The 25,317-nt window shown below is 39.9% G+C and overlaps 1 protein-coding gene across 1 annotated transcript in view; it reads left to right on the top strand.

Moving 5' to 3' along the window:
• The window catches only part of LOC142160021 (uncharacterized), a 139,266-nt gene that overhangs the window by 65,411 nt on the left and 48,538 nt on the right, over nt 1-25,317 (top strand). Inside the window, exons 8-9 of the mRNA XM_075214941.1 lie at nt 73-170; nt 314-425. Of these exons, the coding sequence (XP_075071042.1) occupies nt 73-170; nt 314-425 (210 nt within the window). The remainder of the gene's footprint in view (nt 1-72; nt 171-313; nt 426-25,317) is intronic.

Genomic DNA, 25,317 nt, shown 5'->3' with positions numbered 1-25,317 from the left:
GGTTAATGTATGAATATCATCTGATAATCACTTAAAAAAACAATGTATTCAGTCACTGTGTGTCTCCTACAGATGGATCCAGTAACAGAAATACCCCAGAGAGATGTCCCCGTCCTCTTAATTCACAGGATTGTACAGAGGAAAATCACAGTATTCCACAGGAGTGTCAGGTAAATATAGCAAAGTTACTTTTCAGTATATGATCTATACAGCATCTGTGAGTGTCTTATATACTTATGTTCTACTGTTTAATCTCTATTAATGAAATCAGGCATAGCTTAAGTGTTATTTTATTGTTTTATGGGTTATTTAGGGTGAAGATCTGAGACATATTAAGGTAGAAGTTACAGAGGGAGAAGAAGAGATGTATGTGAGGGGTGATCAGCAGTGTAAGGAGGAGGAAATCCCTACAGATATCAGCACAGGTGAGTAATAAACACTTATTACAGAAATAATATAGGTATGACTCACAGATGTAGAGATTCTTCTAACAGGAATTCCTTTGTCCAAAGTGCGAAAACTGGACAAATCCAGTTTATTAGATAGAGATGGGGGCGCAAATGACTTCAGCGTGTATAATAAAAGTAAATAATGTCAAATAAGTAAATTAACCCAAATGCACAATGAACACAGTTAGAAACTAGCATCAATTGAATGCAGGTTTAAGTTATACATATACGATAAAATGAATCTGGTAAGGGTATAGACCTTTTGCAGAGTAATTGAAAGAAAAATGTCTAGCACACCACTGATATCTATTTTATGATTTATGGCTCATGTGTAATGTGCAATATGCAGAGGTCAGTTGACTTTGCTGTAAACAGGTAATCAGGTGTTAACAAATAAGCAACAGATATACAGCAGGGGTAAAAGAAATGCAATGGTTATGCAACTGGGCATATAGAGTAAGTATGTAGCGGTGCTGCAGCTGGAACTAAGACCAAACAGAACGTGGAAATCCTTTCCCTATTAAACTAGTCTTCCTCTTACCATGTCACATTCGTCACGATGATGTTTGCTTGAAGGTCTCTCCCAGCTTCACTTTGGCATCTTCCTCTGAGAGTGTCCACGGCTGGTTGAACCGCACCGTGGAACGTAGAAGTGGCCTTTAGTTTTATTGTACACAATGAAGTCATCTGTGCTCCCATCTCTATCTAATCTATATATTATTACTACAAGGAGCAGCAGACTTATTTAATAGGGAACATCTAGTGAATAGGAGCGCTCGTCTTGAGAGTCTACCTATACAAATCCAGTTTATATTTAAAACATGGAATTTCATTATCAGTCAATATATACATGTGTGTGGACATCTAGTGCCCTCTGTTGCCATCTAGTGTCCTCTTAATAAAACACATACATTGAACATTTTCAAAATGAAGATAATTACATTAATTTTACAATCTACTATTAAACATATACTTGATTAACTTTGTTCATATATAATTAACTTTAATAGTAGTGCAATGTGTCTAAGTGAAATGCATGTCACTGTGGCTGGATATACTCAATGTGTTTGTTAACGCAGTTGATTTATATTTTCTCATATTTGCTGTTTGTGTTCATAGTTTACAAATTGAAATTAAACAACTACATATCTTGAGCTCACCTATATTATGCAAATGCGCTCCTCAATGTACAAACAAGACATATATATCCATACATTTTTTTTCTTTTAACAGATGGAATCAAAAGCAGAAATAACTTTGAGGGACATTTCATTTTGTCTCCAGATTATAAAATGGAAGATAACATCATGCAAGATTCTACAGGAAAAAATGCCATTACCCTAAATATAAATCCAGTTTTTCATAGTGCAGATGTATTATCTGACTCCCCTTCTCATGAGGGAGGGTCTCCTGATAACTCAGATATTCTTACACATAGTGCAACTCATACAGGCAATACAGTCTTTTCCTGTTATGAATGTGGAAAATGTTTTTTACATCATTCAGTCTTTGTTAGGCATCAGAGAATTCACACAGGTGAGAAACCATTTTCATGCTCTGAGTGTGGGAAATGTTTTACACTCAAATCAGAAGTTGTTAAACATCAGAGAACTCACACAGGTGAGAAACCATTTCCATGCTCTGAGTGTGGGAAATGTTTTACACAGAAATCAGGTCTTGTTAAACACCAAAATACTCACACAGGTGAGAAACCATTTCCATGCTCTGAGTGTGGGAAAAGGTTTACACAGAAATCAGTTCTTGTTAATCATCAGAGAACTCACACAGGTGAGAAACCATTTCCATGCTCTGAGTGTGGGAAATGTTTTACACAGAAATCAGGTCTTGTTAAACATCAGAGAACTCACACAGGTGAGAAACCATTTCCATGCTCTGAGTGTGGGAAAAGGTTAACACACAAATCCGTTCTTGTTAAACATCAGAGAACTCACACAGGTGAGAAACCTTTTCCATGCTCTGAGTGTGGGAAATGTTTTCCACACAAATCAGCTCTTGTTAAACACCAGAAAACTCACACAGGTGAGAGACCATTTCCATGCTCTGAGTGTGGGAAAAGGTTTACACAGAAATTGTATCTTGTTGAACATCAGAGAACTCACACAGGTGAGAAACCATTGACATGCTCTGAATGTGGGAAATGTTTTACACGCAAATCACATATTGTTAAACATCAGAGAACTCACACAGATGAGAAATCATTTCCATGCAAATCGCAGGAGAAAAGCCATTTCCTTGAGGCGATGGACAAGGAACAGGGTTGCAGCAATACAAATGTTGTGATAGCCTTTAATTTATAAATGAAAATTGTAAATATCCCCATAAGCATATATTATAGGAAGAGCCACATCTGGCTCTTCCTCCACACCCTCCCCTCTCCCGGTAGCAATCCCCCAGGGCTCTGTTCTCAGCCCCCTACTATTCTCGCTCTACACTTCCTCCCTCGGAGCTCTCATCTCCTCCTACGGTCTTCAGTATCACCTCTATGCTGACAACATTCAGCTCTACATATCTTCTCCTGATCTCTCTCCCACCCTCCTCTCTCGTGTATCCAACTGCCTCTCTGCCATCTCCTCCTGGATGTCTTCACGCTTTCTCAAAATGAATACCTCAAAAACTGAACTCATTGTCTTCCCTCCCCCCAGGCTCCCCTCCCACCACAACCTCTCTATCGTTGTTAATAACACAACCATCTCCTCGGTCACCCAGCTCCGTTGAATAGGTGTCACCCTTAACTCCTCGCTCTCCTTTGCCTCCCATGTCTAATCTCTTGCCCAAACCTGTCGCTTCCAGCTGCGCAACATCGCCTGCATCCCTGCCCGCTCCCTGCGCTCGGCCAATGACCGTCTCCTCCCCTCCACTTTGATTACCTCTTCCCACTGCAGAATCCAAGACTTCTCCCGAGCTGCTCCCCTGCACTGGAACGACCTCCCTCGCTCCATCCGTCTCTCTCCCAGTCTGTGCTCCTTCAAACGGGCACTTAAAACTCACCTGTTCCTCAAAGCCTACCAATCATCCACTTAACCGCTAACCTTCTTGCTCCTCTGCTAACCTCCTCTCGTTCTCCCCTCTCTCCCCTAGCCCCGCCTTTCTCTCCCTTACTTTAATGGCTCTCTTATGTGCCTGTTTGATCACCCTCCCTTAGGATGTGAGCTTGTATTAGCAGGGCCCTCTCCCCTCCTGTCTCCATACCTGTTCTTCTGCTCCATTTTTACCCATATGTCTGCCCGGAGTTTCTGAAGTATTGGTACTTTGTGTTTATTGTTCTGTACTATGTCACCCTGTATGGTCTACTGTTTGTACTGTGTACGGCGCTGCGGAAACCTTGTGGCGCCTAACAAATAAATGATAATAATTATATAGTAACATCACTCAATCAAACCTTCAATCACACAGTGTACTAACATGTTATAATTAAATTACCAGTCACGGTTATTGGTGTCTTTAACACATTGCTCGTGGAACCTATTGCAGTCTCCTTTCTCTATTAGATATCTGCATCACTCTCCGCAGTAATAATGAGACCGTATCGTTACATAGGTTCCTAAGTGATATATAATCCTGGCAATGGCCTGGAAATATAGGGGTAAACCAATCAGATTATAGCTATTTTCTAGAATGTGCTAGATAAATGATAGCTAGAACCTGATTGGTTGCTAAGGGTAACACTTCCACTTTGTCTCTTTAGAAGGTTTGATAAATTTACCCCATAATGTGTGATCTTGGGTAATGTTACATTATGTTTGGTCATTCTCTGTAGTTTAAGGTGTGACATGGTTTATATAATTCAGTAATATGTGACTACTTACTGAGGATCATTTATGAATCTACAAAAATGTGTGCCCACAGTGCAGATGCAATTATGTGATGCCACGTGGCTACTTTTTTACAAACTCATTCATTTATACAGTGACATGCGTGGGCTGGTGGGTGCACCCACATGTGAAAATTTATTTTGTTTTGCAGGACAAGATGTTTAAGTGAGGGTATAAGGTTAGAAAGTGTGTTTGTTTGGGGCCTCTCCAGTTTAGCAGGTGCGTGCAGGGCCTTTTTCACCCTGCAGAAGGACTTTAATTTTGCACATGTTTACAGGTGGTGGTGATCAAGTCTAGGCCTATATTTTAAATGGGATGCATTTTGTACCTTCCAGGCACACTTAATATGGAAAAACATTTTTAAGGATATAAATACCTATGAAATAAAAAAACACAAGTGTTTCTTCTGTCTCATGATTTAAGACAAGTGAAGCTTGGATAAGTAGTATTTTTGGAGAAAACTAAGGAAACGTTGACATTTTTGAAGAAGGTGGTCGTAAAATATTAGAATTTTGAGGCATAGTTTTTGCTCTTCTCTCCATGTGCTCCCAAAAGTGGATTGTGGGTAAATACCTCTGTATGCACTAGGCCAATAAATAGGCATATTTGTGTTTAATTCAATGTGCTCTGCATTTTTTCCATTTGGTAACTTGCTTCCAGCAATTCTCTGGTTGGGTTCTCCTGGAAACACAACGTTACTGATGAATGGATTCCTCATGTCCTGTCAGACGTTGGATGTCTTGTCCTTTTTAGATAGTAAGAATCTCTCACATTCTTTCAGACTCCCAGTAATCAAACTCTTTGCTAATGTACCATAAGGAAGTTATGACTAGAAGCATCAAAAATAAAATGTAAAATACTGGAATACACTTTAAGCGTTACAATATTTTAGAGTCTTATACTTTCCTGCTCATTCTATGCAAGTTACAGTACATTGCTGACTAATGTTATAGAAACCTCATATACTGTAGTTTGCACACTGACTGATGGAAAAAGTTTTAGGTTCAGTTTGTTTTTATTTTGTATCTATACCTTTTATTCTTTATGTAGTGAATAAGTATATTTTATAACAGCACAATACATTTATAGACATGAAATAGCATTATATGGTCTATACACAAATAAAATCTGTAGTTACCATCATGACTTCTTGTTGTTTGCCTCATTTTTTAAACAAGATAAAAAGATGGGGAAAATGAAGGAAAGGAGAAGCTGATGAGGGTATAGTCTGCATAAAATATAGAGGGGAGAGTGTGGGGGTCCAATGTGCTCAATGTTGTCTTGTCAGTAATCTAGTATTTCCTCTTTTTGGGCCACCTTTTTAAGCCCTTTGTCTCCCAGCAGTCTTGGTCACATCATTGAGTGAGTTAGTCTATTGTGTCACCCTGTTGCAGTCACCGCCAATTCTGTTCATCTGCTAACCTTGTTCCTGACACTTGTTACCTGTGTCCTACCTATATTTGCTTTTCCAGCAATATGGACGTCACATCCTTGTCACATTTCACCTATCTCACACGTGTGACCTATTTTGTGACACTCCACACCCATTACAGAGTGATCTGGTATAAATCGGATTCCCTTGTCCTGCTTAGATGTTTGCTGACCGCTAAGCTACTAGTCTTATCAATGAACAATAAAAAGTAGCATACACAATAAAGCTTTCTAGTAGAGAGGTACGAGGAGACAAACACGAGAGGAGTCAGGAACTGTAGCCGGGTCGGTACACAGAAGATTAGCCAGTGCGTGTTGCCAGGGATTCAGCAGATGCAGGGTTAATGAGACAAGCCGGGTCGGTACACTGAAAGTCAGCCAGTATTCACAGGGAGAAGTGCACAGGGAAAGCAAAGGGATCAGGAGCAGCCAGACACTAAGTACACTTGTTGCTCTGACACAGGAGAGTGTCAGAGTGAAGACTAAATAGTGGAGAAGTTAATTCCCTGCCTCTAAGGTCACGTGATCAGACAGACCTAACACCCACTTATGTCTGTACGCTTACTTAAAATCAGGTAGAGAAGGCATCAACAATTATATAATTGCGGGAAAAGATGAAACGCTCCTCCCAAACCATTTTTAGATTGTGCTCACTGGAAGAGGTCATTCAGCAGCCATATTGTCACATTTTATTAGCTCTTCACTCCTTAATGATAGTTCTCTTAAGTAATGATCTCGTACAGGACAAGAAACGCAAATTATATATAGTCCAGTAATCTTTTTATTGTATAAAAATATAAAATCAAAAACATATGAAAACAACAAATAACATCATAAATGGTCCCCAGCTGAGGTGGGATTGGATTTCTTACCAGAACAGAGATGGTGTAATGTCAGAGAAATAAAGCATCCTTTATCCCGGGGAAAGATGCTCCAATTTCTCGGTGTCCTCACTGGTGGTGTAAATGTGACCCAATCACCAATCCCAACGCGTTTTGACCTATAAAGCAGGGGTCTTTTTCATGGTTTAAAGGACCATCTGATGGAGGTGTTGAATCCCCTTGTGGATTAGCATATTGCTAATTACATATGTGCTATAGTATAAACAGACATTTATATGCCAGTGAAAAATATACTTAAGATCATTTCATTGTTATCAAAAAACAAATTGGAATAAATATGATTATTGAAGACACGACCCCTACAAAACATAACGTATATCACTAAACAGGACTGATAGCCTTCACTAGAAGAAGGAATCCAGACAACCTGTCTATAGCACTAATTGTGTGGTCACAACATATTAAAAAAACACAGAAGGAACTAGGTTTACTGTTTGAAGTATTAAAACATACATAATCACCTTGAATAATACATATGAGGTATTAATAATAGTGTAAAAAATTGTACACTTCGAACTAATAAACATAGTACCAAGACTACACTGCCCATAATGCTTTGTGTCACGTTAGTCTTAATCACAATAAAATTACTAAATATTACATACTGTTCTGCACTAAAATAAAAACTAAAAAAGCAACGCTCATGGGCAGGAAATGCCAAACTTGTAAATAAATCTGCCTCCAATAAATACTAGCAGACACGTCTTACCCACAGACCCTCTGAAGTATTTATATATGGATGACCGCAATAGTACTCACATGAAGCAGAAAGTAATGCATAAAAATGGCAAAACTGAAATTAAAACCAACAGCTGTACAAAATATCTACAAAATGTTACGAGGAGCGGACAATGCTGCGACTCGCTTCCCTCTGTCTCTGGCGTTCCGGCCGTCTCTATGACGACCGTTGCTAGGGCAACGGCCGGACGCCGATCTGTCAGATTATCGTGCCCCGGCAGTACAGGGCAGTCGGGCGCGTGCGCCGGGACTTCTATTAAGCCTGCGGTCTAATTAGGATTAAATTAATTTATTAAGCCACACTTGGGGGGCTTATTATGCCATGCAATTGCCTGTCTCTGATTGGCTGTATTGAGTATTTAGGGCTTAGCCTCCCTGCCGGTTATAGCATTTTATTCCTTGTGGATTGCTGACCTGTTGTGTGCTGAGTTGCTGATTCCTGATTGATCTCCTGTTGGTTTGTTTTGGACCTGCTAGAACTCTGATTGCCCTGACCTCTGCTTGTTATCTGGATATTCCTGCTTGCTGCCAACCCTGACCCATTGGCCTGTCTTTGACTACTCTGCTTGCTTCGGACCCCTGACCTCGGCTTACGTCTGACCATCTGTTACCCTCTGAACTGCCTCCTCCGGCCCTGACACTTTGCTTCGTTAATAAACTTACACTACAATAAAAGTTATGACCTGGGGGCATCCGAGTACCTGTGAGCACATCAAGCTCTATGGGAAAGGAGGCTGCTATAGCCAAAAACCTCTACCGCTAGTTCTGTAAGTTTATTACGAGAGCGGCAGCCTAACACCAAACATATAAAAGATTAACAAAGTACAGGAGAGAGCTAAGCATTTGGGTTTTTGTTTTTTTTAAATGAAGAGGCATTAATGAAATGCTTCAGTAAATAAGTAACTCATTAGTCTGTTTTTGTTGATGTATTGAGGAGGGTTCTTGTATGAGGCAGTGAGTTTCAGATAGTAGGAGCCACAAAGCTAAAAGCTTTACCCCCAAATGAGGTATTGGAGATTCTAGGAAGTTAGTAGTCCTTCATCTGTGTATGAAAGTGAGTGAGAGGGAGTATAGGGAATAAGAAGCTGTTTCAAATATCCAGGGTTCTGGTTGTGCAGGGCTTTGAATGTCCATAAGCCAATCTTGAAATAGATTTGCCATCTTACAGGCAGCCAGGGAAGGTATTGAAGAACAGCTGTTATGTGGCAGGGACAGGGCTGGTTATGTAACAGTTTGGCTGCTGCATTTTGTATCGCTCCAAGCTGTGCAGTTCTTTCATTAAACCAGACCAAATTACTGTGCATTGCCGTAGTCCAGGTTTGAGGCCACAAATGCAAGTGTAGGAAGATCTTCTGAGGGAATCAAATGCTTAATGCTGGCTCTGTTCTTCAGATGAAAGGATAAGGCTTCCATCATAGCTGAAACCTGGGGTAAATGTATCAAAGTCCGTTTTTTTCATCTCGCGGGAAACCGGATACATTTACCCCCTGATGTTTAAATGTCAAACTACAATCAAGTACAACACCAAGATCCTGCACATGATGAGTTTTACAACTCCAACCCCCCAAGCTTAAGTTCAGTTAGTTGGCCAAGCTGCAGTCTTATTATTTGGCATTGAGCTCCTATCATAAATACCTGTTTTATAAGGATTCAATCTCAGCATACTGCCACTCATCCACTCCTAGAGCTCCACTAAACAGCCATTTAGGATTGGTATTGGATTCTTAGTACTCGGAGCAAATGACACTGGTGCAGATGAGTATACACCTGAAGACACCCTGCCAGTGAGAAATGATTTGAACAAGCTAAGGACTGTGCCATCCAGTTCACAGAAATTCCTCATGTTCTCTATTAAAATCCCATGGTCCATGGTATCAAATGCTGCAGAGAGGTCCAGGAGGATCGAGCACTTGCCTCTGTCTCTGGCCATCAGAAGATCATTAAGCACATGTACCAGGACAGTTTCAGTACTATGTTGACAGGAACTCTGATTTCTTAACGGATGATTGTGGCTTAATATTCTTTAGTATGTTTGATTAATTTTACATGTGAGTCTTCAGGTTCACCAGTACTGCCATCAAACCAAGGAGCTTAACACTGTTGTATGTGGGGTTGTATACAAACATTGAAGATAGTGTCCATTGCAGCCATCATATCCCTATTATATTAATGGACTAGAGAACAAGGATACTGACAGGTACATTACATTACTTCAGATATCCAGATTGGTGGTAAGAGCCTTGTAAGTAACACCCCTCATTGGACAACACCTGGTCAGCTCCATGGGAAAAGTTCTATTTTGAGGGTTTACAACTGAGAACCAAATAAGGTATCGGTCTGACCAGGTAACTGGGTATATCATTAGGTCAGTGATTTCTAACGAGACCAAGTATGTTACCACTATTATGCATAGCAGAAGGAATAACTTGTGTGAGGTCCAGAGCATTCGCTGGGCACAGAAGGTCTTGGCGAACGTGTGAGAGTTTATCATCGACCCATGCATTGAAATAACCCAAGATAGACCATCTTTGCTGCTCCAGGACTAGACCGGAAACAATGTCTGCGATATCTCATAGAAACATCTTCCCATTACCAGGGGTGGTAGATGTGATGGACCCTGAACCCAAACCAGTAGAACTGCGGCCAGCAATATACTCAAATGTGAATTATTCTCATTTTTATTATACATTTTTAGGATCATACCCATGAAAAATAGTATAAAAGCCAAATATGCTAAGATTAATAGAAGTGAGTGTACAGTGGGCAGGTGTCACTGTTATCTGAGAGATCCTAAAAGTTGGGATTATTATATCCCAACATTATATACATTATTATAATGCGTGTGAAATGCAGGTATCTGGCGTTGTAATGATGAACTCCATTTTTATTTGTTAGAATCATTTCTGCCATATATAGGCTACAATGTCCTCATGCATTGCACAGCTTTCATGGCTGTGATAATGCTTGAGGCAATCGCTATTATCTGCAGAGATACGGAGTTTATATTATCATATAAAGTCTAAACTCTATTATACAAACAGATGCATTTATACTAGATCCAACCAATACATATTATGTAAAGTCTGTCCCCGATCTTCTGCCCATCTGTCTCTCTAAAATTACTTCCTTTGACGCTCCCTAACTCCCTAACATACGTTTTGCTGACGCTTACTCATAGAACAATATATTATTCTTATTCTTCTTTTTCCAAGGATTCTCAGTCCACAACCTTAGCCCTCCCCGAGCATGATATTATATTCCAAACCAGCAATTCCTATGCTATCTGTGCTGGTTAGCTCAATCAGGAACTATGGGTATTTGCCTGTCACTGGCTAAGACACATGGAGATGGGCCAGACCAAGTAGGAGACAATAAGACAGCTAATGGAGGGACAAGGTATCTGAGTGGGGTCATGCACAGTTGTAGAGGTGTATTTAATGCTGTGGTAGTTGTGCTATTGTCAGGGGAGGGCTGGCAAATTTTAGCACGGGGGGCAAGCACACAGCACTGGCCCATAAGTAGCGGCCCACATATATATATATATATATATATATATATATATATATAGGCAGACGCATAATTTTTAGGGGGGGGGCAAATGTTTGAATTCAGGACTACTTAAAAAAACAAAAACAAAACAAAACAATAAGCCTTCAACATACACTTTTTTAGTCTAGTCAAATTGTTTTTCAAAAAAACATTGATACCGCACATTGACACTAGCATTGATACCGCACATTAAAACTAGCATTGATACCGCACATTAAAACTAACATTAATACTGCACATTAAAACTAGCAATGATACTGCACATTAAAACTAACATTAATACTGCACATTAAAACTAGCAATGATACCGCACATTAAAACTAACATTAATACTGCACATTAAAACTAGCATTGATACCGCACATTAAAACTAACATTAATACTGCACATTAAAACTAGCAATGATACTGCACATTAAAAATACAATGCTGCTCCAACTGATAAAAACAATCCTATGCCATCTAGCTAACTTTCAGTTTATATAGTAGCCAGTAACTGTAAAATACAATTAAAGTAAAAAATATAGTATATTTAAATAAAGAATATATATCCAATATTTTTATATATAATTAGCTGAACGCCCAGTGTTATTGGGACTCACCATTCAGCCGCACTGAGTATTTCCCAGCGCACAGGCGGCCACATCAGATGCCCCCCTGCCCCCCGGCCCAGCCCGCCCCTGGCTATTGTCCCACTGTCCCGAGTAAAAGCTCATGGAGGAGATTTGCTTAGGAATTACTAAAGATCCGGGTACAAGTAGGATTCCTCCAGAATGTGGTTCAGCATTTGTAGAAAAGTGGCCAATTCTTCAATCCAGGCAGCATTACAGTGAGCTCCTCAAGCTGAGAAAGTTCAAATGGAGTGATGAATGTAATTGCCCCTGTGCTTTCTTGGTCAGGGGTATCTGACAATGTCTAGTGCTTAACTCTACAGGGGACACAGAGTGGGCCATCCCTAGTTTATCTAACAATTCATCCACTCAGGGCATCAGGTAGGGATTGGTAACAGTGATCCCTTTGAGTCACACAGAACAGGTGGTCCCATACTCTTTAGGAACAAATGCTGCAACTGTGACCCAATGACTATTGGAAGGGATCACTACCTGTAGTTTAATCATCTCCTCCACCTTTTTCCCTATACACTTATACACCTCAGGGGTTACCTGGCAAGATGGATGACCCTTGAATACACAGTTTGTTTTCCAGAAGATACAGGTGAATAACACCAACTTAGCCTCCAAGGCTTTGAGGGAAAAAGAGTGTAATTGTTACATGTCACGGGAGACATCCATCAGTCGGTATTAACACTGGCCTTCCCAGGGTGCAGAGTCTAATGGAGCCCCCGGTCTTCTCCAAGAACTTCCGCAAGGCTAGAAGGTTTTAGCTGCCGGAGGCTCGCGGGTCTCGGCCCCTAGGTTAGCCCACCGATGTAATAGAAAGGTTTCGTGGAGGATGGATTGTTCAGTAAACGGAGTCAGAGGAAACGCCAGGCAGGGTAATTACCTCTCAATGTGCGATCTGTCAGCAGTATAATATCAGCAGAACAGACAATAAAATGTTTTCGACATTCTTTTATTCTGAATATTTTTTTAACTACACGCATTTCTTTTATACAGATGAAGATAGAAGCACATCCATGTGTAAAGGTGCTAAGAAATTGTTAAAGGAAGGTTAGGAACAGATTTTACAGGACAGGTAATGAAGAAGGTATAAAAAACCAGTGTATGCACTATGACGATTATGTATTATTGTTATTTTCCCTTAATATTCAGGTATGACAATGTATATTGTATGTAACCTTGTAATGTAATCTCAATGTGTACTTTGCTAGATGACAAGTCTGAACCTATGCAAGTGTCAATAATCTTTTGAAACTAGCCAGGCCCAGGATAGATAAGGATCTTGGAGGAGTTTGAAGCCCCATAGTTGTAAACCATCTAGCCACTCAAGCAGAGCAGAGGTGAGAGATTCTCTGAGGTGCCCAAACATATATCTTAGTGATAGATAATTTACTTCAGAAAGCTGTCATTTTGGGAATCAATCTGACTTAATTGAAAATGTAATTCCTAAGGTGGGGGTGAAGAGCCATGTAAGAAGGGTTTAAAATCTTCTGCTTTAGACATTACAATGTGCATTTTCATGTGGGGGTCTATCAAGACTGAAATGTCCGATTTTTCTCAATTGTGCTCCCTCACACACACCAAGGGGTATATTTACTAAACTGCGGGTTTGAAAAAGTATAGATGTTGCCTATATCAACCAATCAGCTTCTAGCTGTAATTTTGTAGAAAGTCCTAAATAAATGACAGCTAGAATCTGATTGGCTCCTATAGGCAACATCTCCACTCTTTTAAACCCGCAGTTTAGTAAATATATCCCCAAGTCTTAACTAGTAAGTAGTTTCCTATTTCATTTTCTGAAACTTATTTGTGCAACGTATTGTATGTCTTGTTATAAACTTTTTTTGTAATTAAGCCTTGGAAACATTTTTTTCAGATTAAATGAATTTAATCTAGTCTGTTCTCCGTGATTCTTTGTGAATTTCCGAAGCCCAGGGAGGCTCATGCTACATGTGTACATGATTTAAGTGTGAAACATTAATAAGTGGTTTGGATAAACGTAAGGACCCCATAATAAATCATTTGTGGTGGCAGAAAAGGTGCATTCATTGCTAAGTGACTAAGGTGACACCAGTCACGGCCAGCGGTTCAGATTGCTGTAGCTAGGACAGGCTGGGCGTTCGTGACATGGACCCTTTCACCCACAAGGGAGTCGGAAAGTAGACAGATCTTATAATACTCCAAAGAGCAAGACTGCAAAATTTGGCATGATACTCAATTTATATGGTCCTATGCTTTGTCCCCAGCACTGTTGGCTACGAGTTACACACCTCTAGATTAAATATACTGTCCTCCAATGAGATACTAATGGGAAGAATTATTATTATCCTCTATAAAGAGCCAACATATAACACAGAGCTGTACATTGAGGGGATTGCGATACAAATAAATACCATACAATGATATGAAAAAGAAGGTAAAGATGGACCTGCCCAAATGCTTACAAGCTAAAGGGTGCGGGGAAATACTGATACATAAGGTATTGCTATAACAATTGAAGCTGCTGGTGGGGAAAGTGTATGCGGCTACTGTAAGGGAGAAGCATTATCAGTCGTGGATATTAAAGCTGACATTAGCCACTGGAATTTCTGTACAGCTGCTGATCGTGTGGTATGGTTGAAATGAGAAGAGATGGAGGAAGGTGAAAGATGCCTTTCCTTTACACTTATGGGAGATTACCTACTTGCTTATTGTAAGACTAACCCAAATTACATCCTATTGCTGTTACAAGATTGTTCTATTGGTCTTGATCAAAGCTCACCAGAGAAAAAGCGTGCTAGAGCCCAGATGGGTGGGACTATACCAGGTGTGTTTGCCAAGACCGCATGTATATATAGTACATACAATGGTGTATATATATATATATATATATGTGTTTGTATGTATGGGGGCTCCACAGCCGAATACCGGTTGGAGTGCCCATGCTGACCTCTGTCCACCGCCGAAAGCACCTACCATGGGCGTGTGATGAAGGAAGGTGGCCTGATTTGATGATTCATCTTTTCTTTCACATCATGTGGACAGCTATATGCACGTGCATCATTCAGAGAAGACATGGCACTATCAGAAGAGACAGTACCAGGATGCACTATGGAAAGAAGACAAGCCGGCGGAGGCAGTGTGTTGCTCTGACCAATGTTCTGCTGTGAAATCTTGGGTCCTGGCATTCATGTGGATGTTACATTGACACGTACCACCAACCTAAACATTGTTGCAGACCAAGAACAACACTTTATGGCATTGTTATTCGCTGGTGGTAGTGGCCTCTTTCAGGAGGATAATGCGCCCTGCCACACTGCAAAACATTGTTCGCAAATGATTTGAGGAACATGAAAAAGAGTTCAAGGTGTTGACTTGGTTTCCAAATTCCCCAGATGTCATCTGTGGGATGTGCGGGAAAAGTTCTAACCATGGAGGCCCCCCCTCGCAATTTACAGGACTTAAAGAATCTGCTGCTTGATAAAACAGGACATCTTCAGAGGTCTTGTGGAGTCCATGCCTCAACAGATCAGAGCTGTTTTGTTTTCTAGACCGCTTGGGAAAATACAATGTATCACACTTACCTAAGTGGAGCAAGACTTCGAAGTTTGGATCTGTGACTGGAGGCTTGTTCAGTGGATTAAAGTTTACATTACAGAGGCAGAAGAGGGTCTTACAGGTGGCCACCTGAGATGATTGTTGGGAGGATTTGATTAAGATTTAGTTTGAACAAGAATCCCATTGTGTGGGTAATTAATAAGTAGTTTTGTCTCCTTACAAGATACAAAATGCATGTTTCCAGTTTAAAGTTTACCTCCTATATTTTGCTTCAGTGAGGAAGCTGGTACTGAGATATGCAAAAATCCCAGGTCACGGGTAATTAATACAGAGCATGTGTTACCTCTAAATGGAATATGTGTCTGAAGCTAAAAAGAAACTGATTTGAAATGTGAAACTTTTTTCCTCAGTATTAACAGATCCTTTATCACTATTAGAAGCTGAGCTCCGTTATAAGAAGATATAAGGGGCGATTATTTCTTAATATCCACGTCCAACAGTCTTTATTATTTTTATGGTTATTATATGCTGATGTTAATGTATTTTTATGCAATTATTTGCTGAAATGTATCATGTGTAATTAAATGTTATTATAATATTATTGTAGTTTGCAGCTTCTGTAGTTTCTGCCAATTGTGGTTAATTGATGCCAATAGTGATAGTTTTTCAGTGTGTTGTTTAGGTTTGTTTCAAATTGGTTTTAATGTTGTGGCTGATCAGTATATATATATATATATATATATATATATATATATATATGTATATATATATATATATATATATATATATATATATATATATATATATATATTACACTACTTAATGTATATGTATAACTTCACATACACATGATAAATGGTATGCACCCTGTATATAACATAAAATGTAATTGATACAATACAACATACAATTTACTGTACATATAATAAATGGCATGTACCTTGTATATAGTATGACATATAAGAGCTACAATGCTCATATAACATGATACAATACTTATACAACATACAATTTACTATACATATAATAAATGACATGTACCTTGTATATAGTATAACATATAACATGATACAATACTTATACAACATACAGATTACTGTACATATACTATATACAAGGTACATGTCATTTATTATATGTACAGTAATCTGTATGTTGTATAAGTATTGTATCATGTTATATGTTATACTATATACAAGGTACATGTCATTTATTATATGTAGAGTAATCTGTATGTTGTATAAGTATTGTATCATGTTATATGTTATACTATATACAAGGTACATGTCATTTATTATAACATATAACATGATACAATACTTATACAACATACAGATTACTGTACATATAATAAATGACATGTACATTGTATATAGTATAACATATAACATGATACAATACTTATACAACATACAGATTACTGTACATATAATAAATGACATGTACCTGGTATATAGTATAACATATAACATGATACAATACTTATACAACATACAGATTACTATACATATAATAAATGACATGTACCTGGTATATAGTATAACATATAACATGATACAATACATCTGAAGTAAAACATTCTGTTCACAACACTGAGCCCGGATCTCACGCTGTTATGTAGTGGAAACAGCAGAGGGGAGTATAATACATAGTAATAATAATACACTATTGTCCTCAGTGTAGGGAGAAGATAATGTAGTTACTGCTCCTGTGTTCTAGAGAGCGGCCATTATCTTGTAGTCCGAGCAGTGAAACTACAGATAGTGATAACAGTGCAGACCAGCGGCGGCCATTTTCATGTAGTCTCTCAGACGCACTGTAGTCATATCGTCCTCTATTGCCCGCTTATTACACGTGACCTCCGGAAAGGGTGAGATCCCCCATACTTCATTATATGTGTTGTAATATGTAATATAATATTATACTGTTCTTATATACAGGGGGCTGTACAGTGATATATGGGAGTAATAACTCCCAGCACACACTGATATGGGGGATTATTATTATTATATAGAGGAGAGGGGACTGTACAGTGATATATGGGAGTAATAACTCCCAGCACACACTGATATGGGGGATTATTATTATTATTATATAGAGGAGAGGGGTCTGTACAGTGATATATGGGGAGTAATAACTCCCAGTACACACTGATATGGGGGATTATTATTATTATTATATAGAGGAGAGGGGTCTGTACAGTGATATATGGGGAGTAATAACTCCCAGCACACACTGATATGGGGGATTATTATTATTATATAGAGGAGAGGGGACTGTACAGTGATATATGGGGAGTAATAACTCCCAGCACACACTGATATGGGGATTATTATTATTATATAGAGGAGAGGGGTCTGTACAGTGATATATGGGAGTAATAACTCCCAGCACACACTGGTATGGGGGATTATTATTATTATATAGAGGAGAGGGGACTGTACAGTGATATATGGGAGTAATAACTCCCAGCACACACTGATATGGGGGATTATTATTATTATATAGAGGAGAGGGGACTGTACAGTGATATATGGGAGTAATAACTCCTAGCACACATTGATATGGGGATTATTATTATTATATAGAGGAGAGGGGACTGTACAGTGATATATGGGAGTAATAACTCCCAGCACACACTGATATGGGGGATTATTATTATATAGAGGAGAGGGGACTGTACAGTGATATATGGGGAGTAATAACTCCCAGCACACACTGATATGGGGATTATTATTATATAGAGGAGAGGGGACTGTACAGTGATATATGGGAGTAATAACTCCCAGCACACACTGATATGGGGGATTATTATTATTATATAGAGGGGTCTGTACAGTGATATATGGGAGTAATAACTCCCAGCACACACTGATATGGGGATTATTATTATTATTATATAGAGGAGAGGGGTCTGTACAGTGATATATGGGGAGTAATAACTCCCAGCACACACTGATATGGGGATTATTATTATTATATAGAAGAGAGGGGTCTGTACAGTGATATATGGGAGTAATAACTCCCAGCACACACTGGTATGGGGGATTATTATTATTATATAGAGGAGAGGGGACTGTACAGTGATATATGGGAGTAATAACTCCCAGCACACACTGATATGGGGGATTATTATTATTATATAGAGGGGAGGGGACTGTACAGTGATATATGGGAGTAATAACTCCTAGCACACATTGATATGGGGATTATTATTATTATTTAGAGGAGAGGGGACTGTACAGTGATATATGGGAGTAATAACTCCCAGCACACACTGATATGGGGGATTATTATTATATAGAGGAGAGGGGACTGTACAGTGATATATGGGGAGTAATAACTCCCAGCACACACTGATATGGGGATTATTATTATATAGAGGAGAGGGGACTGTACAGTGATATATGGGAGTAATAACTCCCAGCACACACTGATATGGGGGATTATTATTATATAGAGGAGAGGGGACTGTACAGTGATATATGGGAGTAATAACTTCCAGCACACACTGATATGGGGGATTATTATTATATAGAGGAGAGGGGTCTGTACAGTAATATATGGGAGTAATAACTCCCAGCACACACTGATATGGGGGATTATTATTATTATTATATAGAGGAGAGGGGTCTGTACAGTAATATATGGGAGTAATAACTCCCAGCACACACTGATATGGGGGATTATTATTATTATATAGAGGAGAGGGGACTGTACAGTGATATATGGGAGTAATAACTCCCAGCACACACTGATATGGGGGATTATTATTATATAGAGGAGAGGGGTCTGTACAGTAATATATGGGAGTAATAACTCCCAGCACACACTGATATGGGGGATTATTATTATATAGAGGAAAGGGGTCTGTACAGTGATATATGGGAGTAATAACTCCCAGCACACACTGATATGGGGGATTATTATTATATAGAGGAGAGGGGTCTGTACAGTGATATATGGGAGTAATAACTCCCAGCACACACTGATATGGGGGATTATTATTATATAGAGGAGAGGGGTCTGTACAGTGATATATGGGAGTAATAACTCCCAGCACACACTGATATGGGGGATTATTATTATATAGAGGAGAGGGGTCTGTACAGTGATATATGGGAGTAATAACTCCCAGCACACACTGATATGGGGGATTATTATTATATAGAGGAGAGGGGTCTGTACAGTTATATATGGGGAGTAATAACTCCCAGCACACACTGATATGGGGGATTATTATTATTATATAGAGGAGAGGGGTCTGTACAGTGATATAGGGGGAGTAATAACTCCCAGCACACACTGATATGGGGGATTATTATTATTATTATATAGAGGAGAGGGGTCTGTACAGTAATATATGGGAGTAATAACTCCCAGCACACACTGATATGGGGGATTATTATTATTATATAGAGGAGAGGGGACTGTACAGTGATATATGGGAGTAATAACTCCCAGCACACACTGATATGGGGGATTATTATTATATAGAGGAGAGGGGTCTGTACAGTAATATATGGGAGTAATAACTCCCAGCACACACTGATATGGGGGATTATTATTATATAGAGGAAAGGGGTCTGTACAGTGATATATGGGAGTAATAACTCCCAGCACACACTGATATGGGGGATTATTATTATATAGAGGAGAGGGGTCTGTACAGTGATATATGGGAGTAATAACTCCCAGCACACACTGATATGGGGGATTATTATTATATAGAGGAGAGGGGTCTGTACAGTGATATATGGGAGTAATAACTCCCAGCACACACTGATATGGGGGATTATTATTATATAGAGGAGAGGGGTCTGTACAGTGATATATGGGAGTAATAACTCCCAGCACACACTGATATGGGGGATTATTATTATATAGAGGAGAGGGGTCTGTACAGTTATATATGGGGAGTAATAACTCCCAGCACACACTGATATGGGGGATTATTATTATTATATAGAGGAGAGGGGTCTGTACAGTGATATAGGGGGAGTAATAACTCCCAGCACACACTGATATGGGGGATTATTATTATTATTATATAGAGGAGAGGGGACTGTACAGTTATATATGGGGAGTAATAACTCCCAGCACACACTGATATGGGGGATTATTATTATTATATAGAGGAGAGGGAACTGTACAGTGATATATAGGGAGTAATAAGTCCCAACACACACTGATATGGGGATTATTATTATTATTATTATTATTATTATATAGAGAAGATTGGTCTGTACAGTGATATAAGGGGAGTAATAACTTCCAGCACACACTGATATGGGGGATTATAATTGTTATATAAAAGAGAGAGGACTGTACAGTGATATATGGGGAGTAATAACTCCCAGCAGACACTGATATGGGGGATTATTCTTGTTATATAGAGGAGAGGGGACTGTACAGTGATATATGGAGAGTAATAACTCCCAGCACACACTGATATGGGGGATTATTATTTAATAGAGGAGAGGGGTCTGTACAGTGATATAGGGGGAGTTAAAACTCCCAGCACACACTGATATGGGGGATTATTATTATATAGAGGAGAGGGGTCTGTACAGTGATATATGGAGAGTAATAACTCCCAGCAAACACTGATATGGGGGATTATTATTATATAGAGGAGAGGGGTCTGTACAGTGATATAGGGGGAGTAATAACTCCCAGCACACACTGATATGGGAAATTATTATTATATAGAGGAGAGGGGTCTGTACAGTGATATATGGAGAGTAATAACTCTCAGCACACACTGATATGGGAGATTATAATTGTTATATAAAGGAGAGGGGACTGTACAGTGATATATGGTGAATAATAAGTTCCAACACACACTGATATGGGGATTATTCGTGTGTATAGAGCTTCGACTAATACTCTTCTTTTGTGTCTTCACGCATCCACTGCTACTACTTCCCCTCCTCTCTCCTCTCCTGTCTCTCCATTTCTGGGAGGGTCACAGTGACATTACTCTTATCTATGTTAATAAAACTGGGAATCTGGGGGTTTCTGGGAATGTTGATTCCGGTCTCTAAGATGCAACACTGAGACTAAGGGGTATATTTACTAAACTGCGGTTTTGAAAAATTGAAGATGTTGTTTATAGCAACCAATCAGATTCTAGTTTTATTTATTTAGTACATTCTATAAAATGACAGCTAGAATCTGATTGGCTGCTATAGACAACATCTTCACTTTTTCAAATCCGCAGTTTCAGTAAATATAACCCTAAATGTCAGATACATTTTGGACACTTTCCTATACTATTTTGTATTTCAGCAATATTATTTGTGGCAGCCTCTGTATGATTCTCTATAGAAACAATTATATTATCCTTCTAGTATTTGGATCATTTTGTGTTTCTTTATAAAATGTAGAGCGATGTTTCCTTGTAGCGGTTACATGGGACATTTTCTTTTACATGGTGGCATCTATAATATTTAAACACAGATGTTCTACATAACTCGTTATCATATAGATCCTATGTTCTGTGTCTTCACAAAGCTTTGTGGGGAACTTGTGGCTGGATCACTTATAAATAACGTATTGTATAAATTCATGCAAATTAATAGTGCAGGGCGCCAATTTATGTAATTGCCAGGCCTCATGCTAGTTAATTCTATCCATATGAAGTGACCAACATGTCTTTTTAGCCTGAAAGCTCAGCAGGGAGTCATTACCTGTTGTCCCGCCTTGTTAAAGTGAAAGGAAACCTCTGAACAATGTGGTTTAGGATATCACAGTTTAGTGTACATGTTGTTAAATATAAATTGCAGTTACAATCAAAGTTTAAAGAACATCTCACATCCTGAATGAAATATTTCAGACTTTTGGGGCCTGGTCGAAAAAGTTGGCTGGTTTACCCTTTGTCAGGCTGTGTCCAAAACCGTATAAAAAAAAGCACTGTTTTCCATGAATTATTATACCTTCTGTACTTCTGGAGATCTCTAGTACCTTAAACTAGTGTGTGTAACTGTCCTTATTAGGACACTTGAGCTAATAAACATCACTGCTTCAAGAGCCTGCTATGACACCTCCTTACCTGATGTAATTTCTGTGACCTACAGATTAGACCCAATCTAATCCGTTATCCAGCTGTTCTGAGGTTCCGACCCTGCATCCAATACCAATGCTCTGCCCGCTACCCTGCAGCTTTGGCCAGTGGGGATCCATCCACAGCAACCCTGATTGTAAGGCGAGAGGTCAGGGGTACCAGCCCAGGTGTACCAGCAAGGGTGTACACTGGCAGTGAAAGTTACCCAGAAGGACGTGTTTCTAGGTGCCGCTAAGGAGCCTAGTGATGGCAGCAAAAGCCCACTCCTACTGGGATTAGAGGGCGTATTTGGGAGAAAGTAAGGGGACTGTGGCAAGGCAAGCCCAGCCGGTCCCCAGCAACAGAACAGACAGGGTGACATAGGAGGTCCAACCTGTCATAGGTCAGATAACAGATATCACAGGGAAATTACAAAATGAGACCCTGGAGACACTAACAGATGACCACATTTTTTTTATTCAAAAGGTTTACAGTCAACAGTAGTTGACTAAATCAGTAGAGATGTGGTTGACTGTGGGGAAGGAATGCAGGGTCCAATGTGGGGGGTACAGGTATAGGACAATGTGGATAACCTCAAAGTTAGCAGTACAGAGTTGGCCGAGAGTAAAGAAGATGTGGGAACTCAGGAGAGGAACCGACCACCGCTCATGAGACACCGAAGGAAGTTGGGACACAGAGACGGGGAGAGATGGGGGTCTACGTTTCACAAACAACCAGGGGGCCCAGACTTGCTTGAAAACATTTCCCCTGTCATGAAAGTAGTAGGTTATCTCCTCCATGGCTGCAACATGCCAGATCTGTTTTTTTGAGTGCAGAGAGGTACGGAGGGGATGTGTTTTTCCAATTCATAGCTACGAGGGTTATGGAAGCCACCAATATGTGTGCGGTCAGTTTTCTGGATGATTTGTCAAGGTCTTGGAGGGGGGAGGGTAACGCAACAGAAATATCCAGGGATCCTTCGCCACAGGGGGCTCAAATAGAATATTTAAGAATCCATGAATCGAGTCCCAAAAGGGCACTAAAATCGGATAGGTCCACCATATATGTAGCATAGAGCCCCTGTGACCACAACATCGCCAACAGTCAGGTGAGTAGGAAGGAAACATTTTGTTAAGTCTCATGGGAGTATTATACGAGGGCTCTTTTTCTTTTATTTTGGTTTATTTTAGCTATCCCCAATCTCATATCTTCTCACTCTTCATCGTCTGGGGGAGGTCCAAGGTCCTTTTCCCATTCAACTTCATGAGATCTCAGAGAAGGAAGGGCCGTGTCAAGAAAAATATTATAAAGTTGGAAAATCATGCCTTCGGCTAAGGGGTGTTGCTTGCAAATGTTTTCAAAAGGGGCAAGATCTCAGGAGTACTTGAGATGGGGCAGGGAGCGTAGAAAATGGAGAATTTGGAAATATTCAAAGGGATTGCGTATCTGGGATGGGGACTTTTGTTGAAGCTCCGCCAAGGAGACCCTGTTTGTAAAAATCTACAGGGAACTTAAGGCCCACTTGAGTCCAGCCACAGTATCTTGTAGTGGAAAACCCAGGGGGAAACGGAGGGTTTTCCCAGATAGAGGTTCAAAGGAGATATTAATAAGGTGAACTTCAGTTTAAAGGAACCAGAGTCTAGTGTTAAATTTCATAGTAGAGAGTGATTTGTTGGTAGTGGGTCAGTTTGTAGTGGACAGGCTCCACAGGGGAGTCAGGTCGGGCAGAGGATTAGTTTATATATATCAAGCAAGGAGGTGGAGCCATGGGGAGCACAACAGGCAACGGTTTGAGAGAAGTGCGAAGCCAGGTAGTAAAGTTTAATATCAGGAAGATCCCTGCCTCCTCCAGGGATCGATCTTTTCAGGACAGTGGCCAAAGTCCTTGGGGTTCTATGATTCCAGATAAAGTGGATGAGGGACTTTTGGATATTGGCAAGTTGGGAGTCGGGTACAGTTAAATTCTGTAAATGGTAAAGCCATTTCAGTATAATATTCATTTTAGCATCTATGATCCTGCTCAGCAAGGAGACAACAAGGTGATTCTGGGAGACCGAGTCAGTTTGCATCCTGAAAAGAGGGGTGGGAAGTTCTAATGAAAGAGAAGATCATACCGGGAGGTGAGTAATGAAGCTGAAGTTGGTTTTGAGGGTCTTGGCTTCCCGAAGGCAGATGTGGAACAGCATGACTTCCGACTTGGAATAATTGATCTTGTAAACCCAGACAGCGCCGTAGGCCTGTAGAAAGGTGTAGAGGTTGGGGAGGAAGATTGCTGGTTAGGTCAACAAAAGCAGGATGTCATCTGCGAAAGAAAAACCTTAGAGTTGGTGCTACCCACCTGCATACGTTTAATATCAGGGTTGGATATAATTTGAAACGCGTGCTGTTCGATGATGAGGGCAAGTATCACAGGGGCCAGGAGGCATCCCTGTCTCATGCCATTACTCCTGGCTGTGATGGATCAGGAAAGGCAGGAATGTATTCAAACATTTTAGCATATATTTTTAAATTGAGACTAAGGAGGGATATGGGCCTGTAACTAGCATAATTTAGCGGGTCCTTACCCTTCTTGGGGATCACTACATTCCTGGCTTCTAGCATTTCAGGAGGGAAGGGGTCTCCTTGGAGAGCGCTATTAAAAAGAGAGTGCAGGTGGTGAGCAAGCAGACCCGAAAATTTATTTTAATACGCGTCATGAACCCATCAGTTCTAAGGGATTTACTGTTTTTCTGTTCCTTGATGGTTTTTATGTGGAATTAGTCTGGTGTATTGGAATGGGATTGGGGGTTGATAGGTTGTAGAGGTTAGTATAGTAGTCTTGGAATAAAGCTCTTATAGCTGCAGGGTCATGGATCAATTGGTTATATGAATCACAGAGCATGACAATAATTTTGTAAGTCCTAGTCGATCGTAGACGAGGTGCAAGAACTTTATCTGACTTGTCCCCCTTCTCATAAAAAGTTTTTCGAAGCCATTTGACATTTGGCTACCTGCCTAGAAAGGATAAGATCAAGCCTCACTTTGGTCTCACAGAGATCAGTCAGAGTAGCAGGGTTAGGGGTCACTTTGTGTTTCGCTTCTAAATGATGGAGTTTGATGGATAGTTCATTAGTCTTGGTAAGAGTGTCCTTTTTTTCTGGAAGCCTGTAACGGTCCCGCAAATAGTACCTGTCTCGTTACCTGCATTCCATTGATCTGGAAACTGCCATGTTTC

This window comes from Mixophyes fleayi, chromosome 6 (assembly GCF_038048845.1).
Source record: "Mixophyes fleayi isolate aMixFle1 chromosome 6, aMixFle1.hap1, whole genome shotgun sequence".
NCBI classification, from domain to species: domain Eukaryota; kingdom Metazoa; phylum Chordata; class Amphibia; order Anura; family Limnodynastidae; genus Mixophyes; species Mixophyes fleayi.
Note: the sequence above shows the minus strand (reverse complement) of the source record. Positions and strands in the feature narration are given on the sequence as shown.